Genomic DNA, 23,002 nt, shown 5'->3' with positions numbered 1-23,002 from the left:
CCTCTTACTGGGTCTGCTGGAGAGATCAGAAATAACTGCAGACTGGTTAATTCATGAAAACAATACATATATATGGTTGAGCTAGCAACATTTGAAAAATTATTGTCCCTTCCACCTGAAATTATTTTATGAAAAATGTATGTGGCAGTGAAAAACCTCATGATCCTTTCTCTTGTGGACACAAGACTTCAGATATGACAACTTATGATTATAAATAAACCTACCTGAAATAGGAGAAATGATACTATACGAAAACACATTGGGCAATACCTCATGTATCTATCTTTTCACCACATGATTTAAAGCCCAAATGTATTTATCTTACTCTCAATAAAAATTAGAGAGAGAATGGGCCAAAAAACAAACGAGACGAGGAAAATAAAATTGTGCACTTACATTTCCAGGCTGCTGGGAAAAGCCTTTGTAAACTGGGCGCAATAGTTAAGACGTATTATTGGGCTGACAGTTATCGTTTTGGGAATGCTATTGGGTAGCCGTTTCTTTTGGGCCTAGAATTTTGCTGCAGAAAAAAATCGCCAGTCATGCGAATCCCCTTTCAGGAATTCTACGCATAATTGATCAGCATGAAATTTTGTAATCGGTCCTAAGCCAGTGGTGATGGGGTTGCATTCTAGTTCTTTCGAAAATGAACATCAGGGAGACAGATTCATGTGATTGATGCAGCCGGTGAATCTCATCTAGTTCTCTCTGCAAGGATCCAAAGAGAATGGAGAATGAAATCTAAAATCTGAGAAATGAAATCGAGAAATGAAGATGCAGAGAAGATATGGTGTGGGAGGTATGAGCAGCTCTGGTTTTATAGAAAAATTTAGACAGATAGAGATGACAGTGGCGCAGATCCTGGAAATTCAAATGTAGAGGTAATTTATCTGTTGGAAATGTTCTGAAATGAATTTATCAAATTTGAGAAATGTATCCAAAGGAAATAGAAAATTTATCCAAATTAATTGTTTAAATAAACAAAGTTGTGAAAAAAACAAAAAAATGAATAGTATGCCATGCTAGGAGCCGAATAAGGGAGAGAGCCCGAATAAGGCCTTAGGTTAGGCTGAAGGAAGTTGAGATTCCACCCAAAACCAATTGGTAATGAGAGAAGTAGCCCAACTCATTATAAGCCCTTACTAGGTTTCTCAACTTTCCAATGTGGAACTCTTTACCTTCACATTCTCACACGCCACTGCACGTGTGACAAATTTTCAAGTCTAACTCGTGGACAACACTTATTGAGTGACGTGTGGCACGTGTAGGCATTGGGCTTTCACACGTGTGCTAACTTGCTCAATACAATCCGATTTACAATAGAAAATCCGATTTACAACAGAAAAGCTAATTGTTAGAAGGAAATTGTGAAGTTGACTTCCGTGTGTGCTAGGCAAGAAAAGTTGAGTTAGCATTAATTAATTATTAGCTCCTTCCTTGCATGAAAATTCAGCAGCTGAAAAAAAAGGTCATGAAATTAATTTGTGATGGATATGAATATAACAGTTTCAAATGCTGTCAAAAAAGAATATTTTATTGTCTTTTTCTTAATTTTTTTTTTTTGGCATGCATGCTATTATTCCATCATGTCATTAATTATTATTGGCTCCTAGCTTAGATGGCAATTCAGCTGAAAACCTCATCAGATATCGTCTTGGAAAATTCAGCCAGCCAACTAATCAAAGTGATCCTTTTATATACACACTTGTAACGAAGTAGGTAGCCTTCTTTTTGACCACACAAGCAATAGTATTTTATTAGATCAATTAAAAAATACATAGAGAGTCATTTTGATTAGCAATATAATGAAATATGGGTAAAGCTTTTTAATAATGCCTAGAATCAACTCTAGAGCTAAAACGATCTAACTGGAAAGAATAAATCGTAAAGAACTTGTCTAAAAACCCCTATGTACCATCTAAGTTGTCCTAAATTAAGTCATTTATGAACAAAAGGTGATATGTACAATATGCTGAACTCAGCAACATGAAGGTTTTTATTTTCCAACTGTTTAAAGGAAAATGCTAGCTAGGCATACCCTATTTTGTACTAGACTCTATCTTTATTAAAGATGTGATACACAATATGGTATATAAATGTGGTAAGCTTAGCTAGATGATGTAGGTGTGACTATTTTTGGCTTGTTAGAAGTAATATCCACATCCTCATCGCTCTTCTTGATATGATCTTCAGCGTGGCCAGCATTTGGTGCATCATTCTCTTGTGGACCATAAGATTTTCCACTATGCAGTGTTCTAATAGCCATGGCATGCTCAGAATTTCTAGGATTAATTTCAGGTTGGCTTGGGAATGTGCCTTGCACCCTCTCATGCCCAATAGTTGCAAGTTGGCAAACTTGAGTTTCTAATTTATTGATGGATGCTTGCATAGTATGATTTTATTGAGAAGTTTGTACAAACTAAGCAATTAAGTCCTCCAAACGCTGGTTTCTTTGGCTCACTTGAAGGCTGCCCTTGGTGATGGATAGGACAAGTAGAGGTAGCTTGTTGTTGTTAGTTACGCCATGAAAAATTTGGGTGGTTACGTCACCTCCGGATCATAGGTGTTCGAATATGGATCATTCCGAGGTTGCTGAAACAAATTAACTTGGAGAACTTGCTCAGAACCTTGCATAGTAGATGGACAAAGTTCCATTGGATGAGTTGGGTCAGAACAAATGGCGCAAACTTGCTGTGGATAAGGTGGAATAACAGCACGCGTAAGAGTTTCAAGTTTTTTTCTCAAGGCTTGAAATTTGAGCAGTAACCGCAGTATTGGTGTCAACTTCATGAACTCCTGCCTTCTTTGTCCTCTCACTGCCTCATTGTTGATTATTATTAGCAAGCAAATCAAATTGATCAAATGCTTCTTGAGGTGTCTTCTCCATCAATGCACCTCCACATGCAGAGGCAACCATTTGTTTGTTTGTAGTCGTAAGTTCTTCATAAAATAAGTGCATCTGCATCCAATCAATAATGCCATGATGAGGGCATTTTTGCAGCAATTCTCTAAATCTCTCCCAAGCTTCGTAGAATGGCTCATGCTCTCCTTGGCTAAAATGCACGATATCTCTTCTAAGCTAATTCATTTTCTGCACAGGGAAGAATTTCTGGAGGAAATTTTTGAAGCTAATCCCTCCCATGAAGTAATGGATTCAGCTAGGTAGTGAGTAAAGCCAAGCTTTGGCTCTATCCTTTAATGAAAACGGGAACAATTTCAGCCTAACCACTTCATCAGAGACATTTAGGATCTTGCTAGTGCCACAAATGTCGAAAAATTCCCAAATATGCATGTTAGGATCTTCGTTCGACTTGCCATAGAAAGATGGTAACAAGTGAATCATTCCAGACTTAGTTCAAATGAATTTGCTTCAACTTCTGGTACTACAATACATGACGAGTGTTGGAAAGAGTTGGGATGGAGTACTCCTTCATAGCTTGAGTAGGTTGTGCTTGTTCCATTGCTTCCTCTTGCACTAATTGTTGTTCCTCAATGTTCTTGTCACTCTTCTCGTTTATATTTTCAACGGAACCTCCGTCTTCTTGAATGTTCCAGTAAGTGAGTGAATTTGCCTTTTTGTTTCCTAACTGTTCTTTCAATCTCAGGATCAAATGGTATGAGGTCTTGACCTTGAGAGCGTCTTCCAGTCATACATTAAGTCAAACCTAATAAACAAGACAAAGAAGAAGCACAAATAATCAATTCCAATAACCTGAAATTTCCAATAAATATAAATAAAAACAAAATAAATAAGTAAAAATTAAGAAAATGAAAAGTAACTATTAATAAAGATAAATAATTAAAAAATGAAATAAAACAAAAACTAAAAAGCAAAATTAAGATTGAACTAAATCGAGTTGAAAGCCAATCCCCAAAAACTTGTTGTGAATTTTAAAACCTAAAAAATGGAGATTATAAAGATTAGTCTAAAACAAATTATACTCGAAGTGCACAGGGTCAATCGAATATAGTATGGCAAATAAATCATTCCCGCGAGGATTGATTCAACTACCACTTAGCTAACTAATTTATTTCACAAAATACTTTAACTACTCTAATCATATAAATAGAAATTAAACACGTAGCTACTCACGAAACACAAAAGGGGTTTTTGAAAGAATGATTTAATTACCAACGAAATTAAAAGACAAAACAAGTAGGAAATCACGAAAACACAAGAATGAGAAATTCTTGAGAAGCACTGGACAATGAATTCACCACTAGTAATCCGATCAAGCCTCTTATTCACCTACCTATTAACAACCAATTGTGTACCACTTAGTTTTCCTTTTTCATGAATTACATATGGTATTTAGACTAACTCGTATATTCCTAATGCAATTCGCCTATGGTATTTAGGTCAAATATAAACACATATATAGAATTTCATTATAAGATCATTGAAAACCTCGAACAAGCATGTAAACCTTAGGAGTATGGTATTTACCCTAACAAATTACAATCCTAATCACAAGAAGCAAGCCTAAATTAAATATGGTATTTGCTCTAATTTGCATCTGATTAACTCAATTAAAAATCAAGATGGTGAAACTAGATAATAACCAAGTTATGAAGTACATATTAAGAATCCAACATAAACGGCAATCAATAGATAGGTAAAATAAGAAAACTAGATTATCATACAAGGTGCCCTAGCAAAAGAAAATTAGTTACATATAATCATAGAATTCGACATAAACAAAAACACAAGGAAGAAACAATCAAACTTAGCCAATTGCGGTACTCTTTCCGGCTCTCCAATTTCTTCCTAGTCTTTGCGTGTCTCTCAAGGAATTGTTTCTCATGCTTAAATAAAACACCCCGAGTCTATTCTCACCCTAGTTGGGCTTTTACAGCAGCCCAACAATAAAGAAAAACCTAATTAAAACATAAATCCAAAATGAGTAAGTAATTGATTCCTCTTCCTACTTGGACTGGGATAACACATCAGCTACTTTGCATGCACGTTTGGGGTTGTTTCTTCTCCTAAGAAAATTCGGGAAAAATATGTAAAATTGTTAGGTTTTGGTCTTATCCTTTCCAGCCATATATCGCACGCCTTGAGGAAAAATTAGGAAAGTCTTCAAATAGTCATTCTTCCACAGTAGCACAGTTTTGATGGGATTGCATCTTATGCTGAATTAACTTCAAAGACTGTTCTCATTGGCTGCTCTGAAATATTCTAGAAAAATTCCACAATCATCTTCAAGATCTTAGCTTTCATCTCCAACTAGTCTCATACTAAAACTCCACCAAAATGTCATATTTCCGTTGAAAACAAATTACTTGCTTTAGGAAAGCTGAAAATTGAGAAAATAAAGTAATAAGTCTTTTTTTAAACCAAATTCTCCAACAAAAACTAAGTATAATAATTTATATTATTTGATGGTATAATAATTTATATTATTTTATCATCATGGTATAATCTGATCACACTCATGCGTGCTATGTAGAAAATTTAAGGAATATTTTCTCCAAAATATATATGGATCTGAAAACCAGGCATTTGTGAACTTGGAAAAAAAGTGTCTTAAACCCCTCATCAAGTGCACAACATTGGACCAATCATCACTTGACCCTTCACATTTTGAAAATATTATATTTATCTATGTTATCCAATTTGTTTTATAGCTATATTTACTGTTGACCCTTCTTGCAAATGTACATTGTCTACAATAAACATGAATATGATCTATATTTATTTGCATGTCTTCATATGTCATTTATATGTGTGTGCTATGGATTTTATTTGATTTTCTCGTTCTATCTAAAATCAACTTTTGATGCTCTTTCATTATTTTTAGGTTGCTAGAATTTGGGTTATACTTACTAAGATATTAAATTTGTGATACTGAAATTTAATCATTATAATGAATTCTTAAATATATTTTCTTATAAAAACGAAGTTTAATATAATTATAAACCTATTTAAGGTTGACCCTCCTTGATAGAATTGCTGGCTCCGCTATTAGTGGACAATCATTGCTTCGTGACCAATTCTTGCTCCGCTAAATTGTTAATTATTGGATACAAAGACCACGGAAACGGAGAATAGACACAAGATTATTGACATTGGACTTTTGAAATATACATACATATATCTCCAGTAAAATATTTGCCCCCTCCACTGGACTTCGGTCGGATCTCTTTGATCATATTTTCTTAGCATGCACAAAATTCAGTGCACCGTCTCACCTAATAATAATATACTTTCCCTACATAAGGGTATTAGTCTCCAATCATCCCATCTCATCTCCCAAGTTAGAGCTACTAACTATAGCAACCTCTTAAATTCGTTTTCCTCATACCATCATGTCTTCATCATTTTCAATTGTAGCAGCAATTATTCTTGTTACTATTTGTGTGTTGGGAAATTCCAACGCTCAACTAAGCTCAACTTTCTATACCACCACATGCCCAAATGTAACCAGCGTTGTTCGTGGTGTGGTGGAGCAAGCTCAACAAAATGATATTCGTATTGGTGCTAAACTCATCCAGGTTCATTTCCACGACTGCTTTGTCAACGTAAGTAAAAACACAAAAGAAAATTCTTTTCGTATATGTGTTAAATTGTGATTTGTCTAAATAATGAGATGTTTGTAATGTTAATCGTGTGAAATACTAATTAATTAATTGAAGATGCAGGGGTGTGATGGTTCGATTATGCTGGACAGCGCAGATGGCATAGAGAGTGAGAAAGATGCACGTTCCCAATCAATCCACAGATGGATATGATGTGGTTGATGACATCAAAACTGCACTCGAGAATGTTTGCCCTGGTGTTGTCTCCTGTGCCGACATTTTAGCAATTGCTTCTCAAATACTGGTTTCTGCGGTAACATACATACATATTATTCTTAATTATATATTATTTTAATACAAATTTATAAATAAACCCAATCCTAAACATGTATTTATAAAAAAATCCAAGCACTATTTAAACATAGAAACACACCCAAAATCAACCTCAAAGTCAACTTTTTGGGTGTGTTTATAAATGGAGTAATGATATTTTGGGTGTGTTTATATGTTTAAATAGTGCTTGAGTATAATTTCAACCCCCATTTTGGGTGTTTTAGTGAAACTCAGACCAAGTCATCAGAAGCATCAAATGAACAAGTCTATATATGAATTGGGAATATGGTTGATAATTTTTTATACTCTAAGTACACTAGTCACATGGTGTATCGGAACATAAAAGAATTACTCCAAGAATTAGATAATATAATTACGGAACAAGTCTATAGATGTATATGCATGGTTTCTTATATATATATTTCTTTCTTGTCCTTAATTATAGGCTTATTTATGAATGTTGCAGAATGGAGGCCCAACGTGGGAAGTTCAATTGGGAAGAAGAGACAGTAGGACAGCCAACCGAGCTGGTACCACTGCCATTCCAAGCCCTTTTGAAAACCTTGAGCAAGTTACAAAAAAATTCAGCGACGTAGGATTAGATTCTACTGATCTGGTTGCTTTATCAGGTATATAACTGATCACTAGCTATAATATAACTGTTCTAGTTATAAATTTGCAAAGATATGTGACCGTTTGGTTTCTCAGGTGCTCATACATTTGGGCGGGCAAGATGTGTTACTTTCGTCCACCGTCTGTACAATTTCAGTGGCACGGGGAACCCCGACCCGACCATAGACACAACATACTTAGAAACGCTACGGCAAATATGTCCTAACGGCGGCAATGGAGGTACGTTGGCGGACCTTGACCAATCAACGCGTGACGAGTTCGACAACAACTACTTCACAAACCTCCAAAACAAGCGCGGGCTCTCAAACGGATCAGGAGCTATTCTCAACTAGCGGAGACACTGTTGCCATTGTGAACCGCTTTTCTAATAGCCAAAGCGACTTCTTTGATAGCTTTGGTCAGTCCATGATCAATATGGGAAACATTAGACCTTTGACGGGCAGTGATGGAGAGATTAGGTCTGATTGCAAAAGAGTCAATTGAAATCATCATATTATGTAGTTGTCCATGTATATGCATGGTGTAAAAGTAAAACATCATCATAACATGCATGTTGCTATATATGTCTTGGTACTGCCTGGCATACCAATGGACATTCAAATAAAGTAAAGGAATTTTGGAAACTTGGAAGAAACGTGTGTTGATCAAACTCACGCGGACGCGGTGCTTCATGACCAGTTCTTCTTCTGCTGGTAAGTGCTTGGTTGAATATCAAAAGACTGGGGCCAAAGAAAACATACATAATACCCTAAAAATGTCCTCCCAGTTAGCGGCCCAATATTTGTCCATGTTACCATGATATGCATAATGATGCATGGCAAAACATGATCACATGCCTGTTAAAACGTGTCTTAGGGGTTCTAAACTATTTTAAATACATTTATTTTCCCAAAAGGAGAAAATAGTTTTTACATCAAGTCTTCAACCCTCGATCGTCAATCACGGAAACTGATCAACCAGTCATCTTCCCCATTGGCATGCAAATAAGTGACAGAGCCATATCAATTCTGTGGTCTGTTAGTAATTTATTAGTACTCATAGCTTGTCGTGTGCATATGAATGCACCAAATTTTGAATATTCCGAAATCTCCTTTCCGAGCCCATTAATGAATTTTGAATAAACCTCAAAGTTAAACCTTTTCCAAAAGCATGTATGTCTTATCGATACCTAATTTCGTGGACTTTCTTGCCATAATTATAAGTGAACAGTGTCTTATCGATACCTCATAAGTGAGCATGTATGTCTTATAACCACCATCCAATATAAATACGTACTTAAGATCATGAGAGATTTTCCTTGTACATTTACAATTAGTAATGGAACATTCTGGTCTAACACAAGTCTAGTCTAGTCCTTCTTAACAAACGAGGCCTATGTGTTGCAGGAGAATGTATTGCTCGGTACTAAATTACTAATCTACAGTTTTTTATACACACTCAATTTTTAGTGGATACATTTTTCGGTAAACTTAATACGTGACTGACTCACTGATATTAGACATATATAACCCCACTGCATATGAGCATCACCACTCTGACTCTTATCTCATGTCCAAAAAAATAGGCATATGTTCTGGCGGTCCAACACACTTTATTAAAGTAAAAGCGCATTTTTCCTTTCTGATAAAAAAAAAAAAAGTAAAGGCACATGTGTTTTTTTATTGAAGAAAAAAGAAGCGAAAGGCATAAATTCCTCAATTATACAACTCCTTTTAAACTTTAAAGTTTTTTTTTTCTCTTTGGGTAAATAAATTTGAATTTCAACTCATTTTGAACTTCATACTAATTACGAAAAATCAAACCAGAGTAGTTGTACGTAGTAGGTTTAAATTTCTAGAGATATTATAACTAAGGCATGATCAATCTCATGTTTGTCTTCATATGAATTAAGTTCCAATCTGATCATTGTAGCCTTGATTGCTTAGTTTCTTGATTTTATGAAACAGTGATCTGTTAAGATACAATACTCAGATCGAAAGTTAAGCAACAGCAGACCGTGACTCATCTGCATAACGTACGTGTTCCCATTTTTAATTTGATATAGGTACTCGATACCATTTAAATATTTGTCACGCTATAAATAAAAGCTTAGGTTATATATAGAACTACTTACTACTGCTCTCTCATATGCATTGATTAATATCAGTTAAAGAGATGAGTCTACCTGAGAAAATGCCTCCTTCTTCTTCTTCTGCTTCTCAGAATAATCGCAGTATTAAAATATCGGTAAGTATTTTGTTTGCGATATTATTAATCTTGTGTGCAGGTGCAGGATATGGCGAGGCCCAGCTGAGCCCTACGTTTTATGATGAAGACTGCCCAAATGCCACAAGCACTGTGCGTGCTGTCATTGAAGAGGCTTTGCAGACAGATCCCCGGATTGCTGCCAGCCTCACCAGGCTTCACTTCCATGACTGCTTCGTCAACGTACATATTTCATCTCCTGCTCTTTTACTTTTACTTCTAAGTACATGCTTCTTCTTCATGATCAAATGCTCCATTCATCCGAGGACTCAAACTGATGAGCTTAGATTTAAGCTGAAGAACTTATTTAACTTAAAACAACTAATTTCGGAATTTGGACACCGACCATTATTAATCATTCGAAAACGAACAAAATTTATCCTAACATAATTAAGCAACCACTTAGATATTTGAAAACATTAGTGAATATATTGTTGGGAAGATCACAAGACTTGTTGGTTGTATTAATTTCAGGGTTGTGATGGATCAATCTTGTTGGACAACAGTAGCAGCACTTCCAGTACCATAGACAGCGAGAAAGCAGCATTTGCAAACAACAACTCAGCCAGAGGATTTGATGTTGTGGACAACATCAAGACTGCATTGGAGACTGCTTGTCCCAGGGTTGTTTCCTGTGCTGATATTCTCGCCATTGCAGCTGAAGAATCTGTTTCTTTGGTACATATTTCAAAAACAATTTATGCCTTCATCTTGTTCTTCTATATTGATCTCCTCTTGAAATTAATTTTATGGTTGCAGTCTGGAGGCCCCTCATGGACAGTTCTCTTAGGAAGAAGGGATAGCACAACAGCGAATCGCACGGCTGCCAACGAAGCCCTTCCACCTCCCACTTTCACCCTTGACCAACTCAAGGCCAGCTTCGCAGCTGTAGGCCTCGACACCACTGATCTGGTTGCACTATCCGGTAAGTAAGAAAAGAGAAAAAAACATTTGAAGGAACCATATACATATGTGTGTTGCTTTTTAGTGACAACATTTGACATGCATATGATATAATATATAATTCACAGGTGCTCACACATTTGGGCGTGCTAAATGTCAATCTTTCAGCAATCGACTGTATGACTTCAACAGCACAGGCCTTCCTGATCCGACCTTAAACTCAACCTACTTAGAAACACTGAGAGAGTTATGCCCCCAGAACGGGAATGCGAGTGTGCTAGCTAACTTTGATCCTTCAACACCTAACACTTTCGACGGCAAGTATTTCTCTAATCTTCAAGTTCGTAAGGGCCTTCTCCAAAGCGATCAAGAGCTGTTTTCGACCACCGGGGCTGATACGATCAACATTGTTAACAACTTCAGCGTTAATCAGAGCGCCTTCTTTGAGAGCTTTGTGAAATCCATGATTAAAATGGGGAATATAAGCCCTCTGACCGGAACTGATGGAGAGATTCGATTGAACTGCAGGAAGGTTAATGGAGATTCGTATGGATCATCTGCTACTTTGATAGCGGAGTATTAATAAAAAGTTATGGCTATGTAAAACTAATAAAGCTTTATGCCTGATACGATAATGATCATGGCTACAAGTTCATGTTCAAGCTTATATGGCTACGAGCTCATCTCTTTCTATGAAATGTCTTGAATAAAGCTATGACATGATTTACAATTATCAACCACATCCATTGCACAAAGATATTATAAGCTTAAATTACAAAGACTTGTGTTTACAAACTATCATGTCATTAGAAATTAAGTATGAAATTTACAATGTAAAGACCATGAGTGGCTAATGGAGAACAATCCCCTCCTACATCCACACTAAACCATACTATTCTCCACTTCTTTCCCACATGTTCAAAGACAATCATTTATACAGCATGTACAAACCTTCCCTAATTATAACTTTTTTTCTCCTACTTTTCTATGGAGAAATACGACAGAAAACATTTTCTCCAAATCTTTGTTAACATGATCCATATAAACAGGGCATCTGATTTATCATTTATCTAGGGTCTCCCCTCCTGCTGTTCTTGATGCCTGCTGTTTTTGTTGCTTCTGGTTGTGTCTAATGAGCTGAGCATATAGAAGCTCGTTCCATGTGTCAGGAACACCAGGGAGGCACCAGTGACTGCAATCCTGGTATCTCAAAGGAGATTTTCTGTCCTCCTCTGTGAAATTCTGCTTTCTATAAATTGATGGATGAGCATCCCTCCTAAAATCAGTCATTCTTGTAATGTTCAGATAGAAGATTGGTGTCTTCATTTCTATGATTACCGAGTCCAAGATTCTCATTTTCGACATATATTTTCCTTTGTTTGCTTCTTTTGCAGTTGGCTCTGTCTCACCATGACATTGACCTCCAGAATTCCATCTTCCACCTCTGTGAAGGGTAAAAAGATTATTAAGATGCTGTATATTTGTTAACCAACCATGAGGTTCTGAAAGTTAAAACTACTTCATATGGTTACCTAAAGTGATTAGGCGAATAGCCCCGGAAGAAAACAATAGTTTTCTCAAGATTTATATTGATGTCAACCCATCTTGCCCATGTCATTAGAGCTTTCCGAAATGCCTCTTTAACATTCAATTCAACGTAGATATGGCTACCCTCTTGATAGTAACCTTTCCTGCAATATGATTATGTTATTGTAGTATTCCAGGCCAGTTTCATAAAATCAATGACACAGAGTGACAGGGGGAATGGGTCTTACCCTCTGGAAGTTTTCTCATGAGTCCACCAGTGACCTGTGTTGAAGATGAGAACATCTGCACTTTTGTACTTATCAGAGGACCTCTCGATCAAATCAAGGCGAAGTGTCTCCCTTAGCGATCCATTTGCATCTGGCATCTCCCATTCTTGAACTAGAAATGGTGATCGGAAGAACTCCACTGAACAATTATAATCCTGTGGATCCATTTGAGAACAAAATATAAATATTAACTTAGATGCTCCATCGAGCTGTTCAGATAACATGGGATATAAATGAAAGCAAAAAATTTAGCTCCATTGGGCTGTTTAGATAACTGTTTTTTCCTACATGTTTGAAATGGAAATCCACTGTATTGGTTCCAGGCGTGTGAACTTTCTCATTCACTCTGGTCAAAACGAAATAAAACTCTAAAGGAAAGAAGGAAGAATTTATCAGGCTATGAATTCCAAATCAGAGAATGGATGATGAACAACATGCCTTGAATATAAAAGAGTAATGAGAGCCCTCTGTACGCAATTCGCTCCTACCAGAGGCTTCAACAACTCTGCTCTTATCATCCACTGAATTCCTGAGGAGACAAACTAAAGACTCCCACATATTCCTATTGAGAGAATCACCAACAAAAACTAGACGCTTTCCTCTCAATAATCCCAACATGTTCCTACCATTCAACCTGCTCAGGAAGTTCATTGGAAACCAGCATCACAAAAACAGAACCAACAAGCTTTATTCAACAGAAACAATCTAGCAAATGCATTAGCATAAAACATAAACACACACACACACACACACATTAGTCCACAGAACAGAACACTATATGAAATTCATTTTGAACTTTCAACAGATATAACAAGTAATTGTTATATTGATCCTTACAAGACTAATTGCAAGCAAGCAAGAATTTTGCACTTACGAAAACCAGCTATAACTCAAGTATAAAATTGCCACAACAGCCAAAGTTTGTTTAAAAGTAAAACCTTAAATTAGAAGTGAACCCAAATAAAATATAATACAAAGAAAACATACTTCAAATATATGTGAAAACAGCCCTGAGCCCCGCAAATAAAAAATACCTCGGGAGATTGCAATGTTTTGGTTGCCATCTATACTTCTCGTAACCATTATCAGGCCTCTTGTTAAGAAAACAATTGAAAGACTCATCTATGTGAGGACAAGACCCCGGAGCATAAAGCGGGTACAAATCATCTCTCACCCATCTTCCATCAAATATGTCACAATCATTCGTCCAAAAATCCAAACCAGGCCCAGTTTGTTTGCTTTGCTTCTCAGAGTCAGGCAATGCCTCATTGCCACCATCACTCTCTTTCGACGTCAATGCAACATAGCTTGATCTTCCTGCTTCTGCTTGCCCCAAAACCCCATTCTTTGCCAAACCATCTTTTCCATTAGGATCTTTAGAGAAAGATTGAGAACTCACAGCCACAGGCTTAGCTTCCGTGGCATTAACCTTGAAAACTTCAATTTCATTCGACGACGAGGAAGATTCATTTGTTCTCTTTGAACCCTCCAGTTCCCCAGAAACTTGGATTGTAGTGTTCTTGGACGTCTGATTGGAGTCTTGAGACAAGAAAAGAATGGGGTTGGGTGGTTGAGCGTTACCCATCTGATGATCACTCTTCAAACTTCCACTCTCTTCCAAATGTGGTAAAGATTCACTTTTCCCGGAAAATGGGTTTTCCCGGGAAAGCTCAAAAGGGGTGTTTGGGGTCTGGGCATAAGAGGAGTAGAAGGAGGAGGCATGGAAGATGTTCTTGAAGCCGAAAGGGAAAGAGTAGCCAGATGGGTTGAAAACCAAGAAGAGAGTGCAGGCAATGCAGACAAATGAGAATCCATAAGCAAGGGCGGGGGCTCTTCTTGAGTTGAAGAAGATTGATGAAGGAAGCAAGGGCTTGGGCTCTGCCTTTGTGATTGTGGGTGGCTGGTGCTTTATGGATTGTGGAGTTGTCTGGGTTGGGGAATCTGCCATTGTGAATTGTGAGATGTGTGAGAGTGAGACTGAGAGAGAGAACAGAGAAGAGAGCTGAGAGTTGAGGTTCAGTTTAGTTTGTTAATTTTGGCCCCCAGGGAGAGTAATTGGTTAATGATGGAAGATTCATTTCACTTGTCTTCAGGAATGCCTTTTTTTTTAACTGTTGAAGTGGTTAAACCACTTGAGGGTCTAAGAAAGTGGGAAATATGATGTGCTTTAAAAATAATCACTGTTAGATTTGCTATAAAAAAATCAGTTGTGAGATAAAGCAATTTGACGTTTGGTAAATTTTTTGTTAGAAGTGCGGTTGGTAATAAAAAAAAAAAGGGTTATTTTGGAATTTGAAAGTTTCATTAAATTTAACGCCTCTTCAAAATTGATTCTGCATAATAATAAAAAATGAAAGTAGCTCATCACCTGCTTTTCCTAATTGCTTTCTCTCAAATAAGTGATGTTATTATCTTTTACCAAACAGGTTGGGCTTTCAAAAATTTCAAAATAATCACTTATAGCCCCAAATAAGCAATGTCAAAAGGGCACTTATTCTGATATAATCACTTGGGGACTTGAAATTACTTAAGTGCCCTCCATATAAAAGCATATCTATTGTGGAGTTATTGGCACACTTCTGACTTCTCTCTCTGTCTTAGCTTTCTCTCTCTCACAGTTCTCTCTTCCTCTCTCAGCGCTTTCTCTCTCCATCGACCACCACCACTCTCTTTCTCCTTCTGTCGCTAAAACCTAAGCAGCACTCTCTCGTTCTCTCTCTGCAGTCAATGGTTTGTTGAGGGGGTTCTTGAAGGTGAAAGAGAGGCTTTCTTCATAATGCTCTCTCCCTTCAACAATCTCTTAGTTCCCTCTCTTTTCATGTCTTCAATCGACGTCTTTCTCTTCTCCTCTGCTCCTTAAGGGCCTTAGAAAACCCTAATTCTTGGTTTCGGTTCTGACTTTTTTCACATACTTCCTCTTCATTCTCAATCCTCTCACAGACAAAATTCGGTGCTTTTCTTTAGGTGTTTCTGGGATTTCCAATTCGGTTCTGTGCGCAAAACGAGTGATTCTAAGGTGGGTTTTGTATTTGTTATTGACTAGTTTGTCTTTTTGTATGGTTTTCATTTGAGAAGGATAATTTCACTAACCTGTGACTGATTTTGTGAAGTTTAGTAATTAGAGAGATTGGAAATTTCTGTATTTTAACTGTGAATTTGTTGTTATCATTGCTGTTTCAGGTTTACATTAAATAATAATCAAGCAAACGAGATTCTTTAGGTTTACAATAGACTCATGGACATCAACTAACCTCGTACAATCTTCAAGAACAAGTCTTTCTAAATTGGGGACCAGTAAGAAGCTAGAGATTTCAGTAAGGCTATGGGAATGACTTAGAGGTCTTCAAAGAGCGAAGGTACTGTAAAAGAAAAAGAAAGAAAGAATGTGTGGAGTTAAGTCTTATGCATGTAAAATTAATCATAAACCACATTTAACAAAAGACAATGGCAAGTGTGGAGTAGCATACCTTGATTCCCTTACAGACTTGTCTCAATTTACTGTTAGGCATTTCAAGATAAACCAAGCACTCCAAAGGAAAATCACTGGGTATAGATTTCAAAGGAAATTCAAGCCAACACAACCATCTTAATCCTTTCGGAAATTCTTCAATGCAACCATTGAATCGAACGCGACTAAGATGGAGTAGTCTTAGTTTGGACATCCTTGCAAATGCACTAGTTTCCAAGACTTCCTCATCTGAGTTTCCCCAAGGAGTGTTTAACGAGTGCATATGCATATCAATGGTTTCTGTACCCTAATACAAATTTCAAAACAAAACAAAACAGAAGAAACATTTGGATAAGCAAGCAACAACAAGGATATATAGGCCACCCGTAAAAAATGCCTGCACATGCATAAGAGGGGGATGATACTTACACTCTTTTCTCTCAATACATTGAAGGAATCTTTTATCATTCCACAATCTACTACGATTCGCTGGCTCCTTGGATTCTAGGCGAACAATTTCTCTTCCCATATCACATATCATTTGATGCATACTCACTTTCTCATCTTGATCAACTGTTACCAAGCATCTATCCAAAGGATTTTCAATGCCAACAACTGTGAAGAAATCACATCCGTCTAGTATTCTAACAGTATAATGTTTTCTCTTCCCAACAAAGAAATATTCAATGTGAAGGAATAAATTTTGGTCATCGGGGTTATCCTGTAACTAACCAAGAAGGGTCCAATTGCTGTTCATTTGGTAAATGTGGAACATCTGCATTATATCTATTGTTGGTTTATGCAAGACACGGTAAACATGTTTGAGTTGAAATTAGTCCCACATTGGAAAACTAGAATTCCTTGAAAGTCTTTATAAGATATACTCTTGGAGATAGAATAGTTTCGATTGGGTTATGCAAGTGGCTCAATTGAGCGGTTTGTGGGTTTTCTCTTTCGGTTAAATATATTTAATTAATCAAAAGATGGGCCTTGGGCCTTTGGGGCTCTTGGGCTCTGTCATCTAAAATTAAACCTAATTAACTACTTTTTAAACTAAAGAAATAACCCTTGGGCCTTATTTAATTGCTTTCATCTGTAATTATATTTTAATTATTGTTTCTTTAGTGAAGAATTAAATATTTTGATTAACTTAATACATGGTAATTATTTTTTAAAATTTTAAATTTTCATTTAATCAAATATTTTAAAACTAATTATTCACTAAGTAAATACTAATTAAAACATAATTACTAAACAAAGTAATTAAAAAAGAGAAACCAAGAAAGGTATAGCCGGGCGGCTATACTTTTAAAATATTCTGTTGCGGCTATACTCGTTTTGCACAAAAAAAATATTATAACCGGCCGGCTTTACCTCTTTGACACGTGGGCTTAGGCCATGGGCTGGTATTTTTATATATATAATAGTATTGCTGCCCGGCTAAATTGTTTTTAATTTTTTTAAAAAGGTATAGCCATGCGGCTGTACTCGTTTTTCCTTATTTTTAAAAAGATAGACTTTACTCTTTTGACACGTGGCATCTGGGGGGGGGGTCCTTTATTTTAAGATATATCGTATAGCCGCACGGCTATACTCTTTTTAATTTTTAATATTTTGAAAATATAAAATTTGTTTCTTCACTTTTGTTTTTTGGCCTACTTCTTTAATTTACTATACATAATCAAGTAATATATTAGCCTTTCTTAATCACTTTGCTGAATAATTATATTTGAATTATTATTTATTTTAAAAAGATTGAAGAAAAAGAACGCAAAGTAATTAATTTATATTTATTAAGTACTTTGTGAAATTGTTTGGGTGTCTTAATTCAATTTCTCCATAGGCCAAGAGCCCTATCCATTACTATTATGCCATTACTCGAGTACCTATCGTCCTTCTTTGATTTTTTTTACTTTTCCAAATTTATTATCCGTATAAAGATTTTTGCACTTTCACGTTTAATAATGTATTATACACGTACGCACGTATTTCTCATGTTTAATACATGTATTTTTTACAAAAATTTCACTAAGACACACAAAATTCACATATTATACATGTATTACTGAATAAAAATATATATACTTTTTATAAATATTTAAAAAAAATTAAAAAAAAGGTTTTAAAAATAGTATAGCCGTCCGGCTATACTCGTTTTGCACAAAAAAAATAGTACAACCGGCCGTCTTTACCTCTGACACATGGGCCCGGGCCATGGGCCATGGGCTCTTTATATATATATATATATATATATATATAATAGTATAGCCGACCGGCTATACGTTTTTTTAAATTTATGAAAACGGGTATAGCCGTGCGGCTGTACGCGTTTTTAAAAAAGAAGGCTTTACTCTTTTGACACATGGCACCTGGGGGCTGGGAGCGTCCTTTATTTTAAGATATACAAAGTATCGCCGCACGGCGATACTCTTTTTTATTTTTAATATTTTGAAAATATAAAATTTGTTTCTTCACTTTTGTTTTTTGGCCTATTTCTTTAATTTACTAAACATAATCAAGTAATATATTAGCCTTTTTAAATTATTTTGCTTAGTAATTATATTTGAATTATTATTTAATATAAAAAGATTGAAGAAAAGGAACACAAAGTAATTAATTTCTATTTATTAAGTCCTTTGTGAAATCGTTTGGGTGTCTTAATTCAATTTCTCCATAGGCCAAGAGCCCTATCCATTACTATTATGCCATTACTCGAGTATCTATCGTCCCTCTTTGATCTTTACCCATATAAAGATTTTTGCACTTTCACATTTAATAATGTATTATACACGTACGCACATATTTCTCATGTTTAATATACGTATTTTTTACAAAAATTACACTAAGACACACAAAATTCACGTATTATACACGTATTACTGAATAAAAATATATATACTTTTTATAAATATAAAAAAATTTAAAAAAATAGTATCGCTGCGGCTATACTCATTTTGCACAAAAAAAATAGTATAACCAGTCGTCTTTGACACGTGGGCTTGGGCCATGGGCTGGTCTTTTTATTTATATAATAGTATAGCCGAGCGGCTATACTTTTTTAAAATTTAAATAAATGTGTGTAGTCGTCCGGCTGTACTCGTGTTCCTTATTTTTTTAAAAATAGGCTTTACTCTTTTCACACGTGGCACTTGGGGGCCAGGAGTGTCCTTTATTTTAAGATATACATAGTATAGCCGCACGGCTATACTATTTTTTAAATTTAAATAATTTGAAAATATAAAATTTGTTTCTTCACTTTTGTTTTTTGGCCTACTTCTTGCACAATGGGCTAATAGTTGGAAATCATTAGAATGAGAGCTATCAAAAAGAATTTAAATTTTAATTCCCTAATATCGCTTGTATAAATAAAATAATTGAAGAAATAAATCTGGCCCAATGGGCTAAAGTGGTATTTTAGCCCTAGACCTTAAAATGATAGGAAAAAAATGTATATTTAAAGGGTAAATACATTCGAATATTTTAAAAGTATAGCCGAACGGTTAGATTCTTTAAATATTAACGTATTATAATATTTTAAGAGTATAGCCGAACGGCTATACTCTTTAAATATTATCACGAAGCTTGAACTCGCAGTCACAGCCATTTCGCTTCTCTATCAAACTAAAGCTCCGATTGGTTTTCTTGGTTTCGCCGTCCTCCGTGTTCGGCATCGTAAAAGACCCAACCCGCCAAGGAGGCCGCCCGCTTAGCCCCACCTAGCCGCTTAGCTCCCGCCTAGCCCCGCCTAGCCGCCTTAGCGCCCGCCTAGCACCCGCCTAGCCCCTGCGTAGCCGCCTAGCGCCCGCCTAGCCCCACATCACCGGCTTGTTGCAGATTTGACCGAGAAAATTCTGATATTGGAGACAAGGTCGAGTTCCAGAGCCGTAGAATTAGACCATATTCAGGAGGAGATTGAGGAGGTGTCTGCCAGAAGTGAAGGAGAAGAAGAAGAGCAGAAATTCTTTGAGTGAAGAGGTCCGAGCTATGCAGGTCTGCTTGCTTTTGAAATGCGAGTTTTGATTTTTCAGAGTCTATCATTCATTTCCTGTGTTTTGTTTATGATTTAGTGTTGTCTTTGAATTATAAATGGTACTTTTAAATTTGGCAAATTGAAAACTGAGCAGTATACAGTTTTTTACGACTTACAAGGGGGTATTAACTTTCTCTTTAGTATAGAAAGTTGTTAACTTTGTTTTTTTCTTTTTCTGTAGAATGGGTTTTGTGGTTATTTCCTTTTCTCGTGTTTGCTTCGTTTTTGGATGTAATATTTGTAATTTCGACTTGTTCTAATATAATGTTCTTGTTATTTGACAGGAAGCATCGCAAAAACTAGGATTTTACTTTGGTGAGGAAGACATGGAGTTTTCCAGCTTTTCAAGCGGACCGAACGTGCTGTCAAGACTTGGCAAGTAAGTTTCAATTATCATTAGATGTTACTATGTATAATGCATGAAGAGTAAAATTTCAGAATCATCAAGTTGAACAAAAATTTCACAACGCAAAATATATGTTAGTCAACTTGTAATATCTTGTCTGACAGGCCTCCTTAGACGCCCCTCAAGATGGCATAGTGACTGCATAACTTCTTGAACAATTACGTATGGTGGCACAAATTGAGGGTCTGGATAACAAAGGGAGTACTCTGACTGCTACACAAAAAGTATAGCCTTCTGACGACATACCATTAGCCTTTATTAAGTGGAAGCCGTTGATGTTTTAAGTTTCAGTACCAATATATCATTCCTCACTTGGAACTGAACATAATGTTTGGTAAGTCATTACTTGCATTCCTCAAGAGGAGCCAAAAACTCATTTGATGGTTCAATTTGAAGTGAACTAAGCCTTCATTTTCTTCAACCAGATTGTATCAAACAGTACTAAGTACCAACCAAGAAGCTCTGTTACTTAATTGAGAAACGGACTGAAGCTCGACTCTATTTTCAAGAAACTCGGACATCAGTTTCTTGGTTCCAGATTCACGAGACAATCACTTAACATGCAAATAAATGCGATATGATATGACAGTGACGTAATGTGCTGTGGTAACTGGTAACACACCGTAACTTATTTTGGATACTAATAAATGAAGCTGATTATATTGGTAAACTGATTTTCTTCTCCTGGTTGGCCTTGAGCTAGCAACCGGATCATGTTCGTATAAGCTATAGCAAACCACTACATAGGCTGAAACATTGTAATTCTTTAAATGGTTGCGTGGGTTATGTTGTTTGGGAAGATACAAATGGAGCTGCAGTTACTTCTGGAACACAAATTTCAGAGGTCCAGCAAACACTTGTGAAAGAAGGCGTTACAAAAGTAGAGGTATCTAAGCATCGTGTTTTTCTCCTTGGAGAGAACTGCTGGAAAGATTTGTCTAGACTTAGTAGGAACAAAAAAAAAGTAGGTGAAAGCAAGACAATGAATACCACAACAAGGTGTCTCACTTGTCGAGGGGAGGGTCGCTTATTGTGCGCAGGTACCTCCTGTTTGTCTCCTGTCTTAGTCACTATATTCAAGTTTATAAACCATTGCCATGCTACGCTAAACTTTTGCAGAAGTACTCTAAATCCACCCATACTATGAATTTGTATATTTATTTTGTTTGATCTGATTTTTAAATATAATGTTGAACACCAATGGCTTTGATGATGATATGCATTAGTTTTATTTTTGTACTTTTGCATATTTTGTTTCAACTATCCTCAGTCCCCTTGGTAGCTTATCTGTATTTCTTTGTTACAGAATGTGATGGAACAGGCGAGCCAAACATTGAAGAACAGGTTAGAGGTTTCAAACACAGATATTAATATTATCATTTTCTAGCATTATCCATCCAGGATGAAGTTTTAATTATTTTGTTAAATGACAGCAGTTCTTGGATTGGGTGGAAGAGGGAGCAAAATGTCCATATTGTGAAGGTCATGGGTTTCCAATTTGCGACGTATGTGAAGGGGCAACAGTAGCTTAGGTATCAAAATATCTTCCCATAAAGACAGGTGCAGTTTTATGCTTTAGTACATGTGATTAATGGTAGTTTGCATTTATAAACAAATGCAGAAAATCATATGTATATCCACTGTTTATTATATAAGTCAACGGGGTCTAGCTCAGTGAAAAAGAATAATGACTTGCAAACCAGAGATCTCATGCTCGAACCACGACATCATAGTTGTGTGTGTGTGTGAGAAATCCCCCTCCCCTTTTAGACTATTGCTTGTACTATAAAATAAATAAATAAAAAATTAATTAATAAAAAAATTAAAAAAAAACAAGTTGACATTGTACTTGGAAATTAAAGAGAAAGATAAAAAGGGAAATTGCCAGTCGGCAAATTTAATACTTGATCAATAATTCAATAGACCAATTGTTATGAATACACGCTATGTCCTCGTGTAATGGAAGGCAAAGCAAGGCCAAGGGTTAACAATTTTTGGCATGGAGTTACTGTGCTTTTTCCCATTTCTCTGTGATTGTTGGCTGGGGTAACAATTTTTACCTTAATAAGATGAAAACCAAATCCAGTATGAAGTAAGTTAAATTTTTTTTTTTTTGGACCAAGGAGCTTTCATTGATAGCAAAAGAGGCGTACAAAAAGATACTAACCTGAAAAGCTAATAGAAACTCAGGGAAAAAAAACTAAACTCACAGAGTCTAGAAACCAGTTTTTCCCCACAGAGACAAAAACACAAAACAAAAATTACAATTAAGGGGACTAGAAGTCCATCGAAGCGAACCCGCACCAGGGACGGAGGTGGCTGGTTAGCCCATCCTTGCGGACACACCACCCTTAATCCTATCGCCGCCGTCACATGAGCCGCGCGATTTGCTCCACGAGGATCCAACGCCATTCCACATCGAGAACCTCACAGGCGTCGATCTCATCTAGTAAAGGAAGAATGGTCCAGGCCTTCGTGCATACATTACCTTTGATATTGTCAATGAGGACTTTTGAGTCCGATTCCATCTCCACCTTTGAGTAGCCTCTCAGCCTTGCACATCTTAGAGCCTCTATAGCTGCTTTTTCTGCATTCAGTGCATTATTACAACATCGTTTACTAGCAAAACCATAGCAGAAATCCTTGTTCGATTTCTCATCACCACACCC

The 23,002-nt window shown here is 36.3% G+C and overlaps 2 protein-coding genes, 1 non-coding gene and 2 pseudogenes across 4 annotated transcripts; 4 read left to right on the top strand and 1 right to left on the bottom strand.

Moving 5' to 3' along the window:
- The first annotated feature begins 2,975 nt into the window (after window positions 1-2,975).
- LOC148921285 (small nucleolar RNA R71) lies at window positions 2,976-3,082 on the top strand. The gene has a single exon (XR_016123426.1). It is a non-coding gene; the product is annotated as a small nucleolar RNA R71 (small nucleolar RNA).
- A 3,215-nt stretch (window positions 3,083-6,297) lies between these two features.
- Window positions 6,298-8,095, top strand: LOC103328781 (peroxidase 15-like; annotated as a pseudogene). The gene is made up of 4 exons (XR_016123189.1): window positions 6,298-6,525; window positions 6,646-6,835; window positions 7,322-7,484; window positions 7,564-8,095. The product of XR_016123189.1 is annotated as a peroxidase 15-like (transcript).
- Window positions 8,096-9,560: 1,465 nt separating this feature from the next.
- LOC103327462 (peroxidase A2-like) lies at window positions 9,561-11,375 on the top strand. The gene is made up of 4 exons (XM_008229830.3): window positions 9,561-9,915; window positions 10,207-10,410; window positions 10,492-10,657; window positions 10,764-11,375. Exons 1-4 carry the CDS (start codon window positions 9,643-9,645, stop codon window positions 11,216-11,218), a joined length of 1,098 nt encoding a protein of 365 aa, XP_008228052.2. The 5' UTR covers window positions 9,561-9,642; the 3' UTR covers window positions 11,219-11,375.
- Window positions 11,296-14,493, bottom strand: LOC103328686 (protein trichome birefringence-like 4). Its single transcript, XM_089053439.1, has 5 exons — window positions 13,484-14,493; window positions 12,888-13,083; window positions 12,411-12,604; window positions 12,168-12,326; window positions 11,296-12,079 (listed from the first exon to the last, which is right to left on the bottom strand). The coding sequence occupies exons 1-5, from the start codon at window positions 14,395-14,397 to the stop codon at window positions 11,698-11,700; spliced, it is 1,845 nt and encodes a 614-aa protein (XP_088909565.1). The 5' UTR covers window positions 14,398-14,493; the 3' UTR covers window positions 11,296-11,697.
- Window positions 14,494-19,329: 4,836 nt separating this feature from the next.
- On the top strand, window positions 19,330-22,092 carry LOC103327749 (protein disulfide isomerase pTAC5, chloroplastic-like; annotated as a pseudogene).
- The last annotated feature ends 910 nt before the right edge of the window (window positions 22,093-23,002 follow it).

The sequence above is a fragment of the Prunus mume genome, linkage group LG1, assembly GCF_029339155.1.
Source record: "Prunus mume cultivar Tortuosa linkage group LG1, ASM2933915v1, whole genome shotgun sequence".
Classification (NCBI taxonomy): domain Eukaryota; kingdom Viridiplantae; phylum Streptophyta; class Magnoliopsida; order Rosales; family Rosaceae; genus Prunus; species Prunus mume.
The sequence above is the reverse complement of the archived record's forward strand: the minus strand, read 5'-3'. Positions and strand labels throughout refer to the sequence as shown.